This window comes from Bradysia coprophila, chromosome III, assembly GCF_014529535.1.
Source record: "Bradysia coprophila strain Holo2 chromosome III, BU_Bcop_v1, whole genome shotgun sequence".
Taxonomy (NCBI): domain Eukaryota; kingdom Metazoa; phylum Arthropoda; class Insecta; order Diptera; family Sciaridae; genus Bradysia; species Bradysia coprophila.
This window is the reverse complement of record NC_050736.1, coordinates 3,348,761-3,366,517: the sequence shown is the minus strand read 5'-3', so window position 1 is coordinate 3,366,517 and position 17,757 is coordinate 3,348,761. Positions and strand designations below refer to the sequence as shown.

Below are 17,757 nucleotides of genomic sequence, written 5' to 3'. Positions count from 1 at the left end.
ACGTTTCAGAGGGATTTTTTTGAAAGTGGACCAGGCTCCGTCGGAGCTATTTTTTCGCGGCGGTTCATATGCCCAGATAGTCCTTGGCCCCAATAGTCCAAAACCGCTATCGTTTAATTTTCATATTTGCGTCTTGGCTAGTGGTGAAGGTGCAAAAGTCGAAAAAAGGGTGTTTTTATACGTGATTTACTGCCGCTACAGACAATGGACACACATGTGTGGCGGCTCGTTGGATAGGTACTGTCCAGGAGAACCGGGGCAAGCATAGATATCTTACATGTTCTGTGCCATTGTTCGAAAATAACAAAAATATTGTGTCAGTCAAAGGCCGTAAATTTTGATGAACTTTATTAGGTGATATCTCGCACCTGGAGAATGTTTATGGTTAGATCATTGGATGTAGACATCAAAAACAGCATAACTCGTGTATTTTTCTAAAATCAATATTTTGCTTTCGAGTGAAGGAAGACATGTGCTTTATACCCAAAAAAGTATCCTGAAACCTTTCACTTCTATGGCAATTGAGGTATAATTGGAGAGCTGGGTTAAGCCTCTATCAGGGCAACCACTGATCTGTACAACAACAGTCACCAGGTACAAAATATCACCTAATAAAGCTCATCAAAATTTCCGGCCTTTGACTGATACATACTTTTTGTTATTTTTGAATAGTGCTTGAGTACACATTTGATATCTGTCTTTGCCCTGGGTCTCCTGGACAGTACCTATCCAACACGCCGCCACACATGTGTGTCCATCGTCTGCAGCGGCAGTAAATCACGTATAAAAAACACCCTTTTTCGACTTTTGCACCTTCACCACCAGCCAAGACGCAAACATGTAAATTAAACGACTGCGGTTTTGGACTATTGGGACCAAGGGCTATCTGCGCATATGAACAAACCGTCGCAAAAAAATAGCCCCGACGGAGCCTGGTCCACTTTCAAAAAAATCCCTCTCACTGACATTCCCGGAACGATCATAGAATGATACTAAATGATGAAAAATAAAGTGCAATTTGTATGGAGTTGTCAACTTTCTGATAATTTATTGATGTCATTTACCGATTTCAGTCTCTTATTTCGACATTTTGAAAATCTTGATCCCTGCTAGGAGTGCACTAATTGAGCACTTGTAATTAGGGAACAGAGAATCAACGAGTTGTGTCCTGCTTCGACAGTAGTTGAAGCGCCACAACATTTCTAATTGTAGTATAACATGAAAGCAATGGGTAAGAAAAGCGTTCATCTCCGTGACACTTAATTAAATTGCCAATAAATTCAATCGATTCTAAAATAAACCCTTTCAGAACAAACATAATTGTTAAACCGGTTTTACTGACTAAAACGCCGCGGATTTTCATGACCTGTTAACCGGTTCAAATCGGTTTACATTCCCTAGATGGGTCCGTTGGTTTTCTGTGTCCTACGTCTGTGTTAATAAGTAAAATACAAAGGACGGAAAATTGTAATTATCACCAATTTATTCAACTTTAAACTAAATTATTTTGAGTACAACAAACACCTAAGAAGCTATTCGTTTTCTTAAATTTGCACCTACCGGTACATAGTCGTCCAAATCAAATGTTTCACTCAATTCAATCGGCGGCGAGTCATTGATATCCTGCAATTCATCACCTTGGCGAACAGCATCGTTGTCTTCTTCGCCGTTGGATTCATCGTCCATGTTCCGGAAATCGGTCAGTTTCTCGAAAATGTCATTTTCCTCGGTGAAATCACCAAAGAAATAGCTTACGTTCGCTTCCTTGCCTTCTTTAGGCGATGAAATCGACGCAAAGCTTTCATTGCGTCCAGGTGAATGTGTTGGTGTGGATGATGTCAGTACGGGTGGACTTTCAGGTGAGATTGTAGGTGTCGATGATGCTAGTGCGGATGTTTTGGGCGTAATTTGGTTACGTTTGAAAAATTTCTTGATTATAATAGGAGTTGTTGATGGGCTTTTATTCCTTTCATCTTGAGACTTTGAGATGGTCTGACTTGGCCGCTTCTTAGGTTTCTTACGTGAAGTTGTTGGTGTGATATTCTCACGAGAAAGTGGTTTCATTCCAGCGACAATCATATCAAATTCATCCGTTGTTTCATCTTTCTCATCATCTATGGTTGGAATCGACTCACGCTGTTCTGGCTGTTTGTTACCACAGTCGTAGTAAAGTTTCCTTCCACATATGTTGGTGATATTGGGTGAAGTTGAGACGATATGTTGGATGATGTCCGATAGGTCGTGAATATTATCACTCGAGTCATTGAAGTCGAACGACAATTCGACTAATCCAAGTGGTGTTGAACAGGTTTCTATCTTCGGTGACTGTGTTCGCGGATTATTTTTCGGTGGCTGGGGATTTGGTTTGGTTTTCGGTGTGACTTTCGCTGGTACATTTTTTACTTTCTTGAAATATTCATCAATCTGTTTGGCTTGTCCGTCCTCTTTAGTCTTTAATATCTTCTTCGCTCTGATCGGCTTGTCGTTTTCCTTATTTTTGTCGCTGACTATCGGCTCTTTCGCTTTGGCTTTCGATTTCTTTGATGATTTTTTAGTCTTTGCACTTGTAGTGTCTAAGTAGGTGCTAACAAGGTCTGGATACGCTTTTTGAACAAGATCGACTGGTTCAACAGTACTCCATAGTACCTCTAAAGTTGAGTTTTGTTCTGGGGAAAATGAAATAAATAATCAGTTAATCGAAAGGTGAAGGAAACCCCGAAACCGCCGGTAAAACTCACCCATGAATACTTTCGCTTGTTCCTCTGGTATCAATCCCTCGAAGCACTTATGTTCATCCTTCCAAATGATTTCATAGCTGGCAATTCCTTTTGGTGTTCTCTTCTTTTTAATGTAATCTGGACAAACATTCCCATTCAGCGGTACACTTTTACTGCCGCTGCCATAGTGAAATAATTGCCATCTCGTCAACAGTGGTAGGAACTTTTGAAAACAATAAATTTCTTCCCATTGCAACAGATGACTCATGAATTTCTGCAAGTGATAGACATTTAGTTGATCACACGGATGATGTGAATGCTACACAAAGATCTTACCAAAAATTTGACAACACTTGGCTGTTTCCAATTCAAGTCTAATTTGGGTAGAGTGACAGGTCGATTTAAGAATTCGTCGATAAGTTTTTGTGATGGAAACTCTGGATCGGTCATTGCTTTCTTTCTTATTTGAAGCTCGGACTTGAGAGCTAACCGCTGTTCCCTGAAAATGAAATAGATTTGTTCAACGGTCATCTTCTTTACACTGAACGATTTTTCCGCATTACTTCCAAAGTGTAGCATCACATCCTTGCTGTGATCGGCAATCACCACAACCCTTTTTCGAATGATTTTGTGCTCGGCCAAGATGACCGCAATTGACACAGTAACTTTTATCATCAACCTTGACCTCAAGGGACGTATATTTATGATCAATGGAACGCCATGACTTTACTCTGCAATTTGAAAAAAATGGATTTCTTTCATCGAAGTCAAAGAAGACGGAAACATTTTACCTTGTCAGTATCTCCTTCTCACTGTATCGATTCAACAATTTCATAGCAGCATCTTTACCCACACCATTTACTCCAGGGCAATAATCACAACCACACAGCAAAGCCAAAACAATCATCTTGTTCCGTCCGAAATCTGTTCAGGAAATGAATTAGCTTCGGCAATTCAAATACTTGACGTAATTTACCCATCGATTTTTGAACGTTATCAATATCATAAACGTCGACAGCACCACCTTGTGCGGCTGATGCACCTTGTGTAGATACCGAAAAGTTACGATACACTCGACGGGCACCATATGCAAAACAATCAGAGTCTTGACTGATAACACCATCGACCATCTGAAGTGACGCAGACTTTTAGATTGTGCCATCAACAACCGATAAAAATGTTCAAACCTTGTCTTCGTTGAGAAATGCACAAAATTGTTCCGCTTCACCAGGACCCTGAACGCACTGCAATCCCATACTAGCAATTAGCTCTTCGCATTGTTTCAAGACGTAATTGAAACGACTTCGTCCTTTGTCTGGCTTCTTGATGGCTTGGCTGTCAATGTAAGAGTAGTGGATTTGATCGATTTCCTATAATTCCGTTCGGAAGACATTACCTGGCTTTCTGTGACGATTCAGTCTGTGTTACTGCATTTCTCGGTTTTGCTCCTCTGAACTGCAGTTCATTACGTTTGCATATTACGCCGTACTTCAAAGGTGGAGCGTCTCCCTAACCGTTAAATTAAAAACTTGTTGAATTCATTGTGTGTACGAGACAGGCCAATGCATTCCATTACCTCGAGTACAAATACGGGAGTCACACCGGACAACAGAAGATAACACGTTCGAAAGAACAAGTTTCTGAGAATTTTGGATTTTATAGACGACGAATCAATAGGAGAATTCATAACAATACTCACCGAAGGTAAAACCTTGGTTGAACAACATAATCAACAACACAGAGGCTTTCACAAACCCATCCAGCTAGATCGATGGCCACAATTTTACCCTCAAGTTCGTACAAAGGTTTTCTTTCAGCGAATGGTTGTAAGATTGGCCATAATTCCTTGATACCCATCGTCTATACCGTCCACTTTTAAAATTCTTCAAAACAAACTGACAACTCTCTCGAATATAAAAGCCAGCCGAGTGAGCCGAGTACTTTCACTCTGGTGGCATCAAACGTTTTCATTTGCTGCAGAATATGTCAATGTCAATTTGTATTTGTTTTCTGTGAAGAAGAGAAGAAAAAAAATAAACAAATCAACGCAAATCGAAAGGGGTTCAAGAATCAAGAAACGAATCCAAAATGTCAGCCAACGATTCTGGAATTGAGAACAGCAACGATAGCAATGATTTTACGTTGACATTTCCTGCTGCTTTCAAAGACTTTAAAGATTTTACAAGTCCCATCGAATTGAACCCAAACTCGTCAACATCCAGCCAACAACCACATAGCATGCTCAGTCAATTTCGGCAGCAATCATCGGGAAAGATGAAAATGTCGAAACAGAATATTAAACTGGCATCGTTGCCGTACTTTCGGGCTCGACTAAACGAAAGAAAACTGCGTGTAGCCGCTTCCATTTCGAATGTGGAATTATTGACCAAATACCTTGAAACTGGAGTCAATCCGAATGGTATGTTCTGATCAATACTCTTTTCACGTCTGATTCATTGTCTGATCGATTATCCATCCACCAGTCATAGAGCAGTGAACTTTTTAACTAATTCTTTGACCTTTCTGCTGCCTTGAAACGTCCATGAGAATATTCATCAAAATTTTCGTCTCATTGCCATCACCGAACGAATACTAACTTGTTCTAATCATTCACAGGTTGTGACGAACTTCAACGTACTGCTTTGCATCTAGCGGCCAGTCGTGGCTTCACTGACATCGTCGCTCAACTACTTAAATACGGTGCCAATCCGAATCAGAAGGATTTACTGGGCAATACTCCACTTCATCTGGCCGTCTGTTCAGCCAGCTCCATCAATTTCAACATGACCGTACGAATTCTGTTGAATCACGGATCGAGTGTTCGTTGCACCGACAAAATGGGACGAAATCCACTGGATCTGGCCAACAGTAAACTTAGTTTGATGCGCCGTCGACGATGCGATTATCCGGAATCGGATAAAATTTTACGGGACATGTCAATACTAACCGCGTTTCTGTTGTGGCATTATCAGCGCGAGCAACAAGACGATTTCGAAATAAATTCGTTGGAGCAACGTTTACAGAATTTGAGCACACAGGAAGTGGAGAACGAGGCCGACAAACTGTTAGCGAAAGTCGAAATGCTGAAATTGCAAAATTAATTTTTTTTCTTTACTGGATTGATTTGTTAGTGCGAGTGGATTGATTACTGTTTGCAGTAACGGTGAGTATACAATTAATGCTTCTCATTGTATCGTTTAACGAATCGTATGACGAAAATTTGATGCACATTGATGGTACAGATGATTAGTAGGATTTTATCTTTCGAATATTCGGGCTCACCCAGATGCGGTTTCTGCATGAGTTCATTACCGATGAAATGAGAGTAATTAGTAGATGCCACAGTTGTTTGGTTTCTTAGTAATACCTGATTAGAATGACTAGGACTTCCAATTGACCGGTTTTTTCCCATCCTTTTATTTTCAACTGTTTACATAATCTCATCGTCGATATGCATCAAATTTTATCTCTTATCGATTTATTTCCTCATTGATTGGAAAATAAATTTTTTTGGACATTCTTAGTTGCAATCCCGTGGACCGCACAGGTCCTTAGCATCATCATGATGATGCTACTAACTGCATTATACTTTCTAAGAAAGAATTTAAAACCGAAAAAATTAGAATTAAGTTTAGTGATTTATACATATAAGTGCATCAATTGCAAAATAAATGGTCGTAAATCGTGTTTTTTGCCAATTTTGTAACAATGTGTACTGTATAAAGAGTTTGTATAAAATATAATCAACAAAATGGTGTAATAAATTATCATATAACTACTCTACACCCTCAATGTTTTGCTGTGCCCTCTGATCGACAAGAAGTGGTGTATGTTTAATTTAACCTTTTAGAAACGCCAAGGGGATAACAACCAAAATATTAAATCTATTACTTCATTCGTTTGATGTATTGACTACTATCTGATACGAAATCTTTTACTTCAGTAGTTTTAGCAATCATTCTGCTGTAATATGTCTCACCTTTTGGATGGTTTAGGTTCCTTGACTGACATTTTTTTAAATGTGTTGGATGTTTAGCTAAAATTATAGCCTACGTTTGTACTAATGTTTCGCATTTTATTTTTCATTATTTCTCCAGAATCCTTTTTGAAAAATGTATGGCCGGCCGCAATAACGATTACGAATTGTTTAGCTTTCAATAGAAAATTGATTTGCTGACACAGTTTGACCAGCTCTGAGAAAAGTTAGCATACTAACGATGTCTTGATGTACGTTAAGTTTTGTCAGGGCTGGTCAAACACATTTGTAGCCGTTTAATGGATTCTGGTGAAAAGATATCATCGAAAATCGGAAACATATGCGGTAAACTTCGAAATTGTCTAAGTTAGCAGTAAATTGTCAGTAATTCTGGGTCTTTCAAACTAGAGAATTTACATGGATGTTAGTCGAATTAAGCAAGGGTCTGAAAGACCAGGTTAAGACAGCCACAAAGGAGGGTGGCACCGAAATTGATAAACGCATTCAGTACAGGATTGTGTGTGAAATCAACCTGAAGAAAAAATTTTAAAGAAAAATTTTGAATTTTTTGTTTGTTAAGTTGCCTTTTCCACCGCCTTCGTGATCAACTCACCTGTTCTGACCTGTTCTTTCACAACCTTGGATTTAAGTACTTTGTATTTTGAATGAAATGAAAATGCTACGTTACTTCGTTACTAGGTAGTCACTTACGGTTCGCTAGATTATTTTTTTACATTTTCTGAGTAGTTTTTGTCTGCATTCTAAAATATCAAACAAAAAGATATGCATTTTTGAAACAAATTTTCACAAAGTTGCACATTCAATTTGGATGTAGATCATTTAGTAAATTTCAAATATCTCTGCTAGTACTGTCACACTTGATTTGTCCATTTGCAAAATTTCCGAAAGTTGAAATTATGTACGAGCTCTCTTTTTAAGTGGTCTAAAAATCCTTTGTTTTAGCATTGTGTTCCAATTTCACCTTGACTGGAAACTGGCACGCCTTATATTTCCATTTTGCCAAAAATGTGCGATTTATGTATGCGAACACAAAACTACATTCACTCGCATTCCATACCTACTCGTATTCGTGTATACATATTATAGATTTTCTTTGAAATGTAAAGACTGTCATTTCCAAAGATTTTTTCTTTATTCGCTAATATCTTAACTAAGAAATTAAAATTCATTCACATAAATACTAAAATATCAATCAAAGCGTTTCCTTTAAATAAATTACATAAATACATACGGCAGGAACTATCAACGAAATTCACGGCGACATAGAATACACCATTTTGTCTACAAACAGTCTGATCAGCACTATCAGCCTAGATAATCACTTATTTTTAACAATTGCTCCTTTCATAATATGGCGTGGACAATCTTGCATGACGTAGACCTATAAGAACGATTTCGTTAGTTTCGTTCAATTCAAGAACTATTAATGCGATCACAAACCTTTCGTCTACATTTAAAACATCGAGCGAATTTAAACTCTTCAATCTGGCAATCATTTTCCAATTCATTTGTAACTTCAACCTGGGCAGGTTCATTTGAGTCGCACAAATCCGCGGTTGGTTCCATTTGTTTGATTCCTTTCAATGTTGGAGGACTTTCATCAAAAACCACCAGTCGAGGGTTGTTGGTAAATGCCAGTAACATATTTAAAGCTTCATCCTGTCTAGCGATTTTTATGTCATTTCCGTTCCCTTCTTCAGTTGCAACGATTTCACAGAACTCTTCCATATCGAAAGAAATTGGTGCTTCTTCAAAGCCATGATCAGGTGATTTTGAGTTTTCGAATTCAATGATTTCATCTATTGTTACTATATGAATGTCTGCAGACTTTGAGCCCGTAGGTTCGTCATCTGCACAGAACAATAGATCGTTGCTGTCCTGTTCATTATCTTCCCAGCCGGGAACAATTCGCGAATCGTCCAACCCATCTGACAAATAACCGCTGTTTTCGAACACATCGTCTCGTTGTGTTTTGAATCTTCTGGGATATGGCGCCCAGTCCCAATCATCGTTCAGTAGTTTTCTTTTCTGTACCGACTTTGGTTTGGTTGTTTGATTTTTCGGATGGTTGTAATCAATGACAATATCCTGAATAATCACATTGAATTTTTTCTTCCTATCCGCCTTCCGCTTTAGAGAATCGGAATGCTTCCCTTTGTGTGAATGAACTAAATGCGGCATATTGATCAATTTATCTGAAACAAATTTTTGGATTTGTGTTAATTCGATGCAAAACCGCAATGAAAATGGTATGGTTATGTCTAACCGCATGGGTGAGAAAATAACTCAACAAAATCGTTTAGAATAGAATTTCACCTACGTAAATAATCACAATTTTTTTCTCAAGTGATGGTCGATGAGAAAGCTTCGTTTTGTTATATAAAAAATTATATAAATTTAACGGCGACACCACAGTACTCAAAATATTACTAAAATGTAATGGTCGACCCAAACGCAGATCTCACAATAATACGATTTGAATGAAACCGTCCACTAGATTCACAGGGTGCAAAAGTGCGAAAAAAAAGAGTTGCACCAGAGTTGCACGCTCAAAATGAGTTGCAAATCGAGTGGTTTGCCCCTCAGTTTTTCCCGAACTAGTGCTCAAAAACTTTCACACTCCAGTAAGTCATTACTCTTAATAAATAAAGATGTTACACCAATAAAAATTGTAATCTCCCACATCAAAAACCTAATTAAATGAATTCTATAATAAAATGGATTGATTCAGTTGTACGAGTGGCTGCACTAGTCTGATTAAAATCGAAATAGCGCAACGAACTCTAACTGCTATTAGGGTCAGATTAATGAACTCGTTTCAGCGAGTACTCAAAGCTGTCGTCTTAGAATTAAATAAAAAGTATTTTATATAACAAGGCATAATTAAGAGTAGTAGAGTTTTCATGTAAATTTTGTTGATCCGAGCCCAAGCCGAGATCAATAAACACACGAAAACGAGACTTTTAATTTTTATCCCAAATTATGTGACGTATATGAGAGGAGACAAATTTACACTTGTGTGCTAAAGAGAGCCTTTCGCAAGCGCTCGTATGACAACACGACTCATCCTTATAGGTTTGTTCCAAGTAACTGTAAACACGAACTTTGACAACCCGAGCAACGACAATTTCATCCACAGCAACGTCGCTTACGTGATATTTCATACAAATCGAGCAACGTCGCCTACGCGATTTACACAGAAATATTATTGAGGTAATGGTTCTGTGGATGAAATTTGACAATTCATATGGCCTTGGAACAAACCTATTGCAGTAATGTAAGTATAGGTTTGTTGCAAGGTCATTTCGATATGTCAAAGAATTATAAAACTTAGTGACAAGACATTCATTTTTTATCATGGCTCATTTTTGGCCAAATGTAGAAAAATGTACATCTGGTTGTGTTCTACATTTTTCCTTTCTGGACACACGTCACAACATGGCGCGAGTTTGTAAAATGTTATTGAAGTCATAAGCAACAGCTTTCCAAAATTTTCGCTCGAAATATGACAAGATATTACCGAATAAGCAGCCCAAGCCTCTCACATCAAATGTATTTTGAATTAACATAAAAGGAACGTAACTGACGTAACTGCTAGCAAATGAAAACTATACAATTCGAGTTTCGTCGCCTTTAGAAGTATACACACGAATGCGTGTACGATATTTGTAATTTATAATCATCTAGCTATGCCAATAGAGTGTTTAAGTGAGAGAGATGGCGAGATGACAACCTATTGTTCCATCTCGGGGTCTGCTGTCAGATTCTTTTGTATTATCGATGACGGCAGACCCCGAGCTGATTTTCCATCTCGCTCTACTTAAACACCGTATATGGCCAGACTATTCTTCTATTGTTCGAAAAAAAAACCGACGACGACAACGATTGTTATTATTTGTTTAGTGAAGTGACCAATTCGTCAAGAAAAATTATCAAAAGGAAATATAATTCAAAATCCATTCAAATTCTAATTATCATCCGTAGTGACAGTTACTACCAACTACAATTTAAAAAATCGTTGCTAAGAAACATAACAATTTTCAGATTATTTTAATATTTCAAATATTTGGTGTCTCTCTGTTTGTATACACTACTTACACTACACACTCAACAAAACAACGAACGCACTCATTTTCATTCGATTATCATTCGGGTCTCGGGAGATAATTTTACACAAAAGACCAATTCACAATGCAACCAGTTTTCAGTTGTTTCGCAGGAGAGGGAGATTAACTAAGTCAATGAAAATTTGTTTTCACCATAAAACATTAAAAAAAAACCTGAAAAACTAAAAAATCAACCACTAATTGCAACGGAATAGTGCTTCGAATTTGTTAACGAAATAATTTCAGGTGAGTGCAGTGCGAATCGTAAGTAGGTAAAATCGTTTTTTTGTGACATTTCCGTTTTGTTCGCAAAGTTGAAATCATCTGCAAATAGTCAAAGAGCAGAAGAAAAAAAGTACGAATGAAAAAAAAAATCGAAACTCTTGTGCCCTGATCAAATTACAACCCGATTTCGGTTGTTTCAATTGATGTGACTGTGATGTGATTAGCTAATTAAAAGTTTTTTCGACGAATTTGTGTGCCTCCAAAAAAAAAACACGAAATCAATGCAGGCAAAAGAAAATTTGCAATTTATTTTTAACCTATATTTGGTATAGTCTTTTTCATGTTGATGTTGTGCCAAAAATATAAATTTCATGTGTCGGGGCCGAAAATGAGGGAGTTTCGATATTTTTCTCAGGTTTTCGACCCCTTACATGAAAAATTTTTTGAGTATCTGTTTTGGACGATTGATTTTAGGCACTTTCGCATGTAGCCCTCACTTCGTTCGGGCTACAACAAGCGAAATTGCCTAAAAACAATCGTCCAAAACAGATACACAAATAACTATTGCATTTTTTTAGCACAAAAAACTGTGAGGAAAAGATTTTGTTTTTAATTCAGTTCGTTTTTCGCACGTTTATACATTTAATACAATGCAACGACAAAGGCTGCAATTATTGAAATTTGTGTTGTATACACCTAATGATTCTGGTGATGACAATTCTTAATTAGATTTTTCATATTTTCCAATAATTACGCGTCATTGATTGTAATATATTGTTTTTTTCCTGCAAAATCGATTGTTTTTATTTTCTCTCTCACCTAGACCTTAGATTCTACTTGAAACGGTACATAATAATATCGAACGTCATTATTAGCATGAATTTCATTAAAGACAAACGAGGAAAATTAGAATTGCATGGTTAATGTATTGGACTTAGACATGCACCTGTGTCGTATTCGTATGTCCGTTCAATTAACTACTGAACCGTGTTAACTAATGTGAATCGTATTTGGAGTGAAAGAAAGTGAATTCTTTATTCGGTCATGTTTAGAGTATGGTCAGAAATGCCATGCATTGTACACATCAGAAAATTATCTTTGTGTCATCGTTCGTTCTCTTGTGCAGAAGCAGAACATTGTCAAAGTCCGTTATGAAATCGCGTCGAACGAAAAAGGTCATTTCCATTATTCTCACTAGACCTATCCCAATAAACATGCCAAATCGCCAAATTCACTTCGAATAACTAGGCTAAATAAAATCATCTCTTGCCCTCGTGACTGTACTGATTACAGCATGTAACTGTTAAAGAAATTGATAGGAATCGTCGTCATCGGTTAAGACCCCATACAATCGGTACATGAATGTGTGATAGGCGCCCAATGAGTATCTTGTGACTCAATGAAAATGTTTTATTTGGTGCAACGACAAAAACTGAATTAATTCGTAACATTTTTGCAGATTCAAAATGTCTATTCCTAATGTTGCTGGCCAACTGGAAGCTCCGTTATCTGCCCCGAAATATGGAACCCTCATACCAAATAGGATTTTTGTAGGTGGTATCAGGTAAAAATCAATTTGGCCATCGCCCTATTTCAGCATTTGCCAATAATTCGGTTTTCTCAATTTAAAACAGCGGCGACACAACGGAATCAGAACTCTGTCGCGTATTTTCAGCATATGGCAATGTAAAATCGACGAAAATCATTGTGGATCGGGCTGGTGTTAGCAAGGGTTACGGATTTGTGACCTTTGAAACGGAACAGGAAGCACAACGGCTGCAGAGTGAGGTGAGTGCAATCTGAATTTCGCTTTTATACCGTAAACACACGAAAATGTAAAAAAAACAACAGCCAAAAACTAAAAAAAAACATCAACAAAACATGTTTATTAACCGTGACTAATTTGTCTTATTCAGGAAGGTTGGTTATAAGTTCTCAAGTGCGAGATGACGATGTCTCAGGGAAGAATTCTATTTTCGTTGTTTCATTTCCATTTTTCTTTTAATTTTTAATTTTACTTTTGTTTCTTTTCGTTGGTTGTAGAGCGCATTTGTTCAGATTTGTTTTGATTTATTCAAAATTTTCGCCAATTTTGATGAGCTTTTGACAGAGGGATTTTATTTTGTATAAAGAAACAAAAATAATCTTCAAGTGGTCCTGTCATGGACTTAGCCTTTCGTTTGCTTTTGAACTTGATATCGACAGGTAATCCTATCTGAGATAATCTGGAGCGGATTGTAAAGCTTGTGTGTTTTATATTTCTTACAGAACTTTAAGTCGGTTTAAATCTTTTATTCGTCAAAAAAATTTGCGAATGCGAGTTAGGCCAACTATGAAATGTGCCAAATACCATACAGTAACTACATTAGATAAACATAAGTGTACGAGATAAGCGCAACCTTCTTACTGTAACATAAAATATGAATTTCCAGTTATTGAGTCTGCTGAACAGATGTTAGTTAATCTGAAAGTAGTTATCACTAATCATTTACTAAATTCGAAGAAAAAATTCGAAGACAAATGCGCTCCGACTTCATTGTTTTTGGAATTTCAAACGAAAATTGTTTATTTCGCACTTCGCTGTTTTTCTTTATTCTTTTTTATGTAGACATTTCGTTTTCCCTTTTTTTCTGATTTTATTTTGTTGTCCTTCATAGAACCGAATTGTTAGATTTTCTTATTGGCGCCCATACATATGCAAGTGAGTTGAGAGCTTAGATTCCAGAAAATTATCCAAACTTCAATTGATTGATAAGAAAAACGTTGAAAGCTTTATTCCTTGGATATGTGTATGGATGCCAATTCTTTTTGTTATCGCACTTTGAGTGAGTTTATAAAACGGCGTTTAGCGTTTACAATTAAAATTATGAATTCAATTTGATATTGTTGATTAATTTCTTTTTAATTTTCTTTTTGATTTCGTTGCCACGTTTTCATAGCTCGTCCTTTTAACTGGTTGCAATCGTTGAAACGTTTTTTTTAACCCAAACGTGTTAGAGCTTTCGTTTAATTTCCTCTTACATTTTTCGTTCATTTAGGGTGAATGCGTCGTTTTGCGTGATCGAAAGCTGAATATCGCACCGGCCATTAAAAAACAGGTAATGCCTCTCCGCCTACCCACTTTGCTTTTTCTTGTGATTTTTTTTTTTAATAAACTCTGGCCCACATCTCTGAATCCTAGGCGGTATGTCCAACTAACAGCGCTGTATATTATGCGTCCACTCCACAAACTCCAATGAGCAATATTCCAATTGATCAGTTTGCAGCCGTTTATCCACCAGGTTTGTGTTTTCAATAAGACTATGTCCAGTCCCGTCCTAAATTGTAAAATTTGATTTAATTTATTTAAGTTTTTAAAGGTGTGCCAACAATATACCCACCTACTATGCCGTATCAGCCATACTATCAATATTACAGTGTGCCAATGGTAAGATTTTTCTGTGGAATTTACAGATTGCTTAATATTGAAAATATTTTATTATTGTTGCAGAATGTACCCACCATCTGGCCTCAAAATTATCAAGGTGAGTTATTCTAATATAAAAATCGTCCTTTTTTCGAAAAAATACTGAGTTCACCGCACAAAAATCAGTTTTTGGAGGAGAATTTTGTTTTGGTGAAATTTTATTTGTGTCATTTGATTCGCAATAACTTATTGATTAAGTCGTCGACTTTTAAGGCTGCCTCACTTTTAATATTTAGAATTCAATAATTTTACTTTTCTTTTAATTTTGTGCAGAATGCTCGAACTAATTTAATTTTTGTTTCAATGTTCTTGAACTTAATCTCCTTCATGAAATCAATTGTAAATTTTTGAATCTAAGACCTAGAGTCTCTGTTGTTTACAATAATCTACATCGGAATATGGCAATTACATGAGCATTGTCCTGTGATGAACGAAATTTCATGAATCATGAATCTTTATCCCATCTACTAGCGGTCCGAATTCAGTACAACTCAAGATGCGAATCTACTTTTCGTGTTTAATTGTGTTTGAAACCACAATGTCCTAAATTTTCTTGATCGTTTGCTCTTCAGTGGCTACGTACTAGCCCTACACAAAAATTATCCGAGTTCGAATCCAGTGTCAGACAATTCCACATGGAATTTTTCTAGCGATTATGTCGCATTCGTAACGTCCTAAAGTTCACTCAAACTTCATTATATAGGTAGTTGCAGTGTGTTTAGTGGCTGCAACGATGTACACACTAAATGACTCGTATGACGTCTAGCCTACATTTAGGCGAGACATCAATTTAGCACCTAACTTCACTCATAGAATATTTGCATACTTCGAGGCGTGGTTTGGAAGTCACGTTAAGCTGGTGGTCTATGCTGTATTTGCTCCGTTTATTCACTACTATACATGCAGGTCCGGAGTGGCCTTACTCAGCAATATAACGATGCCCGATCAGATTTTCGAAATTTTTGTCAAGTTTCATTATCGCCTCGTTATCTTTATAATGTGTCTTTGTTCCATAAGTCCGATGCGACTGTTAATCCCACATTTTCTCTAAATTTACTCGATATTTCTTAGAATTTGGCCAGTAAACCTGCCATTTCCTTGGCACTTATCCGACTATTGTAATTCTCACGTTTAGTAACAATTCAGGTCCAATTTTTCTTTTAATTAAACTTTTCCTTCGAATGAAATCGAATCTGCCATCAAGCAGCGTAACATAACTGGCAGAGTTCCCCCCATTTTTTATTTACTTTAGTTTTATATTTATTAAATTTTATTTCTTTTCTTTCGTTTATTTATTTTATTTATTTTAGTTTAGACGAAAATGCCTCTAACGCTATATAAACTGCTGTAGGAATTTACGGTAAAGTCTTAAGATAAACTAACTGATTAGGACAAGATAAAACAAACACAAATTTTTGGTAACCATTTCTTGATATCAATTTAGCCAATAGTTTTTGAAGGAAATGATTTTTTTCTGTTGCAGGAATTTACCCATGTTAGATCAACAAAATATAAACAAACAAAAACAAAAACTTCTATTCAATTAAAATGATAAATAAAAAAAATTATTAAAGCAAACGAGGCTTACACCAAAGAGTGTAATTGGTTTTTGTTCATTACGAAGCAGAACTTAATTTTTAAATTATTTAAATTAAAAAACACAATTAAAAAATATGTAAAACAAAACTAATGGATAGGAAAAAATTAAATATTTATCACACAACGTAAAAGAAACACGAGGAAAACACAATTATTCGTACTCATAGCGTGCATAAATTAGTATAATTAACAGCAAAAAATGAAAACGCGAACAAATTTGTGGTTAAAATTAACAATTTTTTTAACTATGACAACAAGAAGACCGGTTCTGTATCATTTATTTTATTTTATTCAGATTGATTGCAACTATTTTACTTGTACGATTCAAACTATATTATACAGAAATGTAACGAAAATAATCAAATAGACTAATTTATATAATTAGAAAAAAATGAAAGATGACTTAAATGAGAAACGATATTAAATAGTGGGGCTACTAATTAAAATTTCCCAATTTAAAAGAAGAAGAAAAAGAAATGGGAAAGTGAGAAAAAAACGGCGATAATGTAGCGAAGAATTTTATTCGTAAAGTTTCATTTGTTTGTAACAAATTAGTGACCATTTTTTATGTACTTATTCCAATTTTTTTTTAATTACCAAAAATTGAATCATTTTTTTTAATTTATTAGGAAAACCATTTTATATACTCTGTTATTACTGTAATTCGTTGTTATAAAATTGAGAAAAAAAATCATCTTTCAAAACGATAAATACACACGAATGAAAAAACACAATTTATTGACTTTCTTGTCAACAGAGCCTCAACTAAAATGTGACATTTAATAAGATTGAAGGAAGAAGAAAAAAAAACATTAAAAATAAAAAACAAAAAAATTGTAGATTCTCTATTGAGAGTGAAAATAAATAATAAAATAAAAAAAACGTAAAAAATGCATAAAAAATATATTAAAATACAATTATGTAATATTTAAAACATAAGCAATACAATGCATATAATAATAAAAAACAAGTAAATATTTAAAAAAAAGTCGGTGATATTTTGGGAAAATATAAATAAAATATAAAAAAAAACTAAAAAATTGTTGACGACTATATTATTATATTATATATTATTAAAAAAATGAAAATGAAACTATTAATTAGTTCTAAAAATATTTAATAAATTATTAAAAAAACAAAAAAAATAAATTAAACAATAAAATGGAAATAAGAATAACTAATAGAACAATATATATTATCTTAACTAAAGTAATAAACAAAACAAAAAAAAAGAAAGAAAAGAAATTAAAAACACAAGTGAAAAAAATGATCTTCTCATATAAATAAATCATAAAAAAATAAATAAAATAAAACAAAAAAATTGAATTAACTGGTAGACCGAGAGCCCACATGCATATCAGTCTCTCATAAGGACACGATTTGAAACCAACGTCATATTCTTACATTGTGTCCTAACGGAACGGGGTAACTCTCGGGCATGTCTCAGTCAAAAACTCATCACACAAAAAATTATCCAAAATAGTATCAAAATAAAGACATTCGATCAAAATGACGAATGAAATTGGAAAATAAAATTTACGATGACAAGTCGAAACTTCAAACATTGGATTTGTCAGGCATGACAGGAAGACAACAATAACAAAACCAAATGATTTTTTTCAATAGATCATTATAATAGTGGTTTCT

The 17,757-nt window shown here is 35.4% G+C and overlaps 4 protein-coding genes across 11 annotated transcripts; 2 read left to right on the top strand and 2 right to left on the bottom strand.

Annotated features, from left to right (window-relative positions):
• Nucleotides 1-1,465: 1,465 nt before the first annotated feature.
• On the bottom strand, nt 1,466-4,719 carry LOC119075836 (flap endonuclease GEN). The gene is made up of 10 exons (XM_037182388.1): nt 4,417-4,719; nt 4,294-4,357; nt 4,114-4,226; nt 3,905-4,052; nt 3,694-3,847; nt 3,509-3,641; nt 3,281-3,448; nt 3,054-3,216; nt 2,739-2,991; nt 1,466-2,666 (listed from the first exon to the last, which is right to left on the bottom strand). Exons 1-10 carry the CDS (start codon nt 4,572-4,574, stop codon nt 1,525-1,527), a joined length of 2,496 nt encoding a protein of 831 aa, XP_037038283.1. The 5' UTR covers nt 4,575-4,719; the 3' UTR covers nt 1,466-1,524.
• LOC119077512 (ankyrin repeat domain-containing protein 54-like) lies at nt 4,691-6,500 on the top strand. 2 transcript variants are annotated; one of them, XR_005087822.1, is made up of 3 exons: nt 4,714-5,136; nt 5,334-5,880; nt 6,232-6,500. XR_005087822.1 is itself a non-coding variant. In XM_037184749.1 (2 exons), exons 1-2 carry the CDS (start codon nt 4,806-4,808, stop codon nt 5,816-5,818), a joined length of 816 nt encoding a protein of 271 aa, XP_037040644.1. In that variant the 5' UTR covers nt 4,691-4,805; the 3' UTR covers nt 5,819-6,500. The 2 variants fall into 2 exon arrangements, 1 of the variants encoding a protein (XP_037040644.1); XM_037184749.1 differs by having other exon boundaries at nt 4,691-5,136; nt 5,334-6,500.
• Nucleotides 6,501-7,827: 1,327 nt separating this feature from the next.
• LOC119077581 lies at nt 7,828-9,222 on the bottom strand. Of its 2 annotated transcripts, none has more exons than XM_037184792.1 (3): nt 9,035-9,222; nt 8,155-8,909; nt 7,828-8,095 (listed from the first exon to the last, which is right to left on the bottom strand). In XM_037184792.1, the coding sequence occupies exons 2-3, from the start codon at nt 8,893-8,895 to the stop codon at nt 8,033-8,035; spliced, it is 804 nt and encodes a 267-aa protein (XP_037040687.1). In that variant the 5' UTR covers nt 8,896-8,909; nt 9,035-9,222; the 3' UTR covers nt 7,828-8,032. The 2 variants fall into 2 exon arrangements, with proteins under 2 accessions (XP_037040687.1, XP_037040693.1); XM_037184798.1 differs by having other exon boundaries at nt 9,031-9,193.
• Nucleotides 9,223-10,894: 1,672 nt separating this feature from the next.
• Nucleotides 10,895-16,899, top strand: LOC119077922 (protein boule). 6 transcript variants are annotated; one of them, XR_005087894.1, is made up of 9 exons: nt 10,895-11,066; nt 12,505-12,609; nt 12,680-12,833; nt 14,084-14,143; nt 14,227-14,326; nt 14,405-14,472; nt 14,536-14,569; nt 15,827-15,929; nt 15,995-16,536. XR_005087894.1 is itself a non-coding variant. In XM_037185316.1 (8 exons), exons 2-8 carry the CDS (start codon nt 12,512-12,514, stop codon nt 16,009-16,011), a joined length of 531 nt encoding a protein of 176 aa, XP_037041211.1. In that variant the 5' UTR covers nt 10,895-11,066; nt 12,505-12,511; the 3' UTR covers nt 16,012-16,839. The 6 variants fall into 6 exon arrangements, 2 of the variants coding, with proteins under 2 accessions (XP_037041211.1, XP_037041208.1); XR_005087893.1 differs by having other exon boundaries at nt 14,396-14,472; XR_005087912.1 differs by having other exon boundaries at nt 10,897-11,066; nt 15,822-15,929; nt 15,995-16,899.
• Nucleotides 16,900-17,757: the final 858 nt, after the last annotated feature.

Excerpts from the sequence above, each read along its gene's own strand:
- LOC119077922 (XM_037185313.1), top strand. The coding sequence starts at position 12,512 with ATGTCTATTCCTAATGTTGCTGGCCAACTGGAAGCTCCGTTATCTGCC. Across the intron at positions 12,834-14,083 it reads CACAACGGCTGCAGAGTGAG|GGTGAATGCGTCGTTTTGCG; the intron begins GTGAGTGCAATC and ends TCGTTCATTTAG. Across the intron at positions 14,327-14,395 it reads TGCAGCCGTTTATCCACCAG|TTTTTAAAGGTGTGCCAACA; the intron begins GTTTGTGTTTTC and ends AATTTATTTAAG.
- LOC119075836 (XM_037182388.1), bottom strand. The coding sequence starts at position 4,574 with ATGGGTATCAAGGAATTATGGCCAATCTTACAACCATTCGCTGAAAGA. Across the intron at positions 4,358-4,416 it reads CAACCAAGGTTTTACCTTCG|AAACTTGTTCTTTCGAACGT; the intron begins GTGAGTATTGTT and ends CAAAATTCTCAG. Across the intron at positions 3,848-3,904 it reads CATTTCTCAACGAAGACAAG|ATGGTCGATGGTGTTATCAG; the intron begins GTTTGAACATTT and ends GCGTCACTTCAG.
- LOC119077512 (XM_037184749.1), top strand. The coding sequence starts at position 4,806 with ATGTCAGCCAACGATTCTGGAATTGAGAACAGCAACGATAGCAATGAT. Across the intron at positions 5,137-5,333 it reads AACTGGAGTCAATCCGAATG|GTTGTGACGAACTTCAACGT; the intron begins GTATGTTCTGAT and ends AATCATTCACAG.
- LOC119077581 (XM_037184792.1), bottom strand. The coding sequence starts at position 8,895 with ATGCCGCATTTAGTTCATTCACACAAAGGGAAGCATTCCGATTCTCTA. Across the intron at positions 8,096-8,154 it reads GTTTTAAATGTAGACGAAAG|GTCTACGTCATGCAAGATTG; the intron begins GTTTGTGATCGC and ends TCGTTCTTATAG.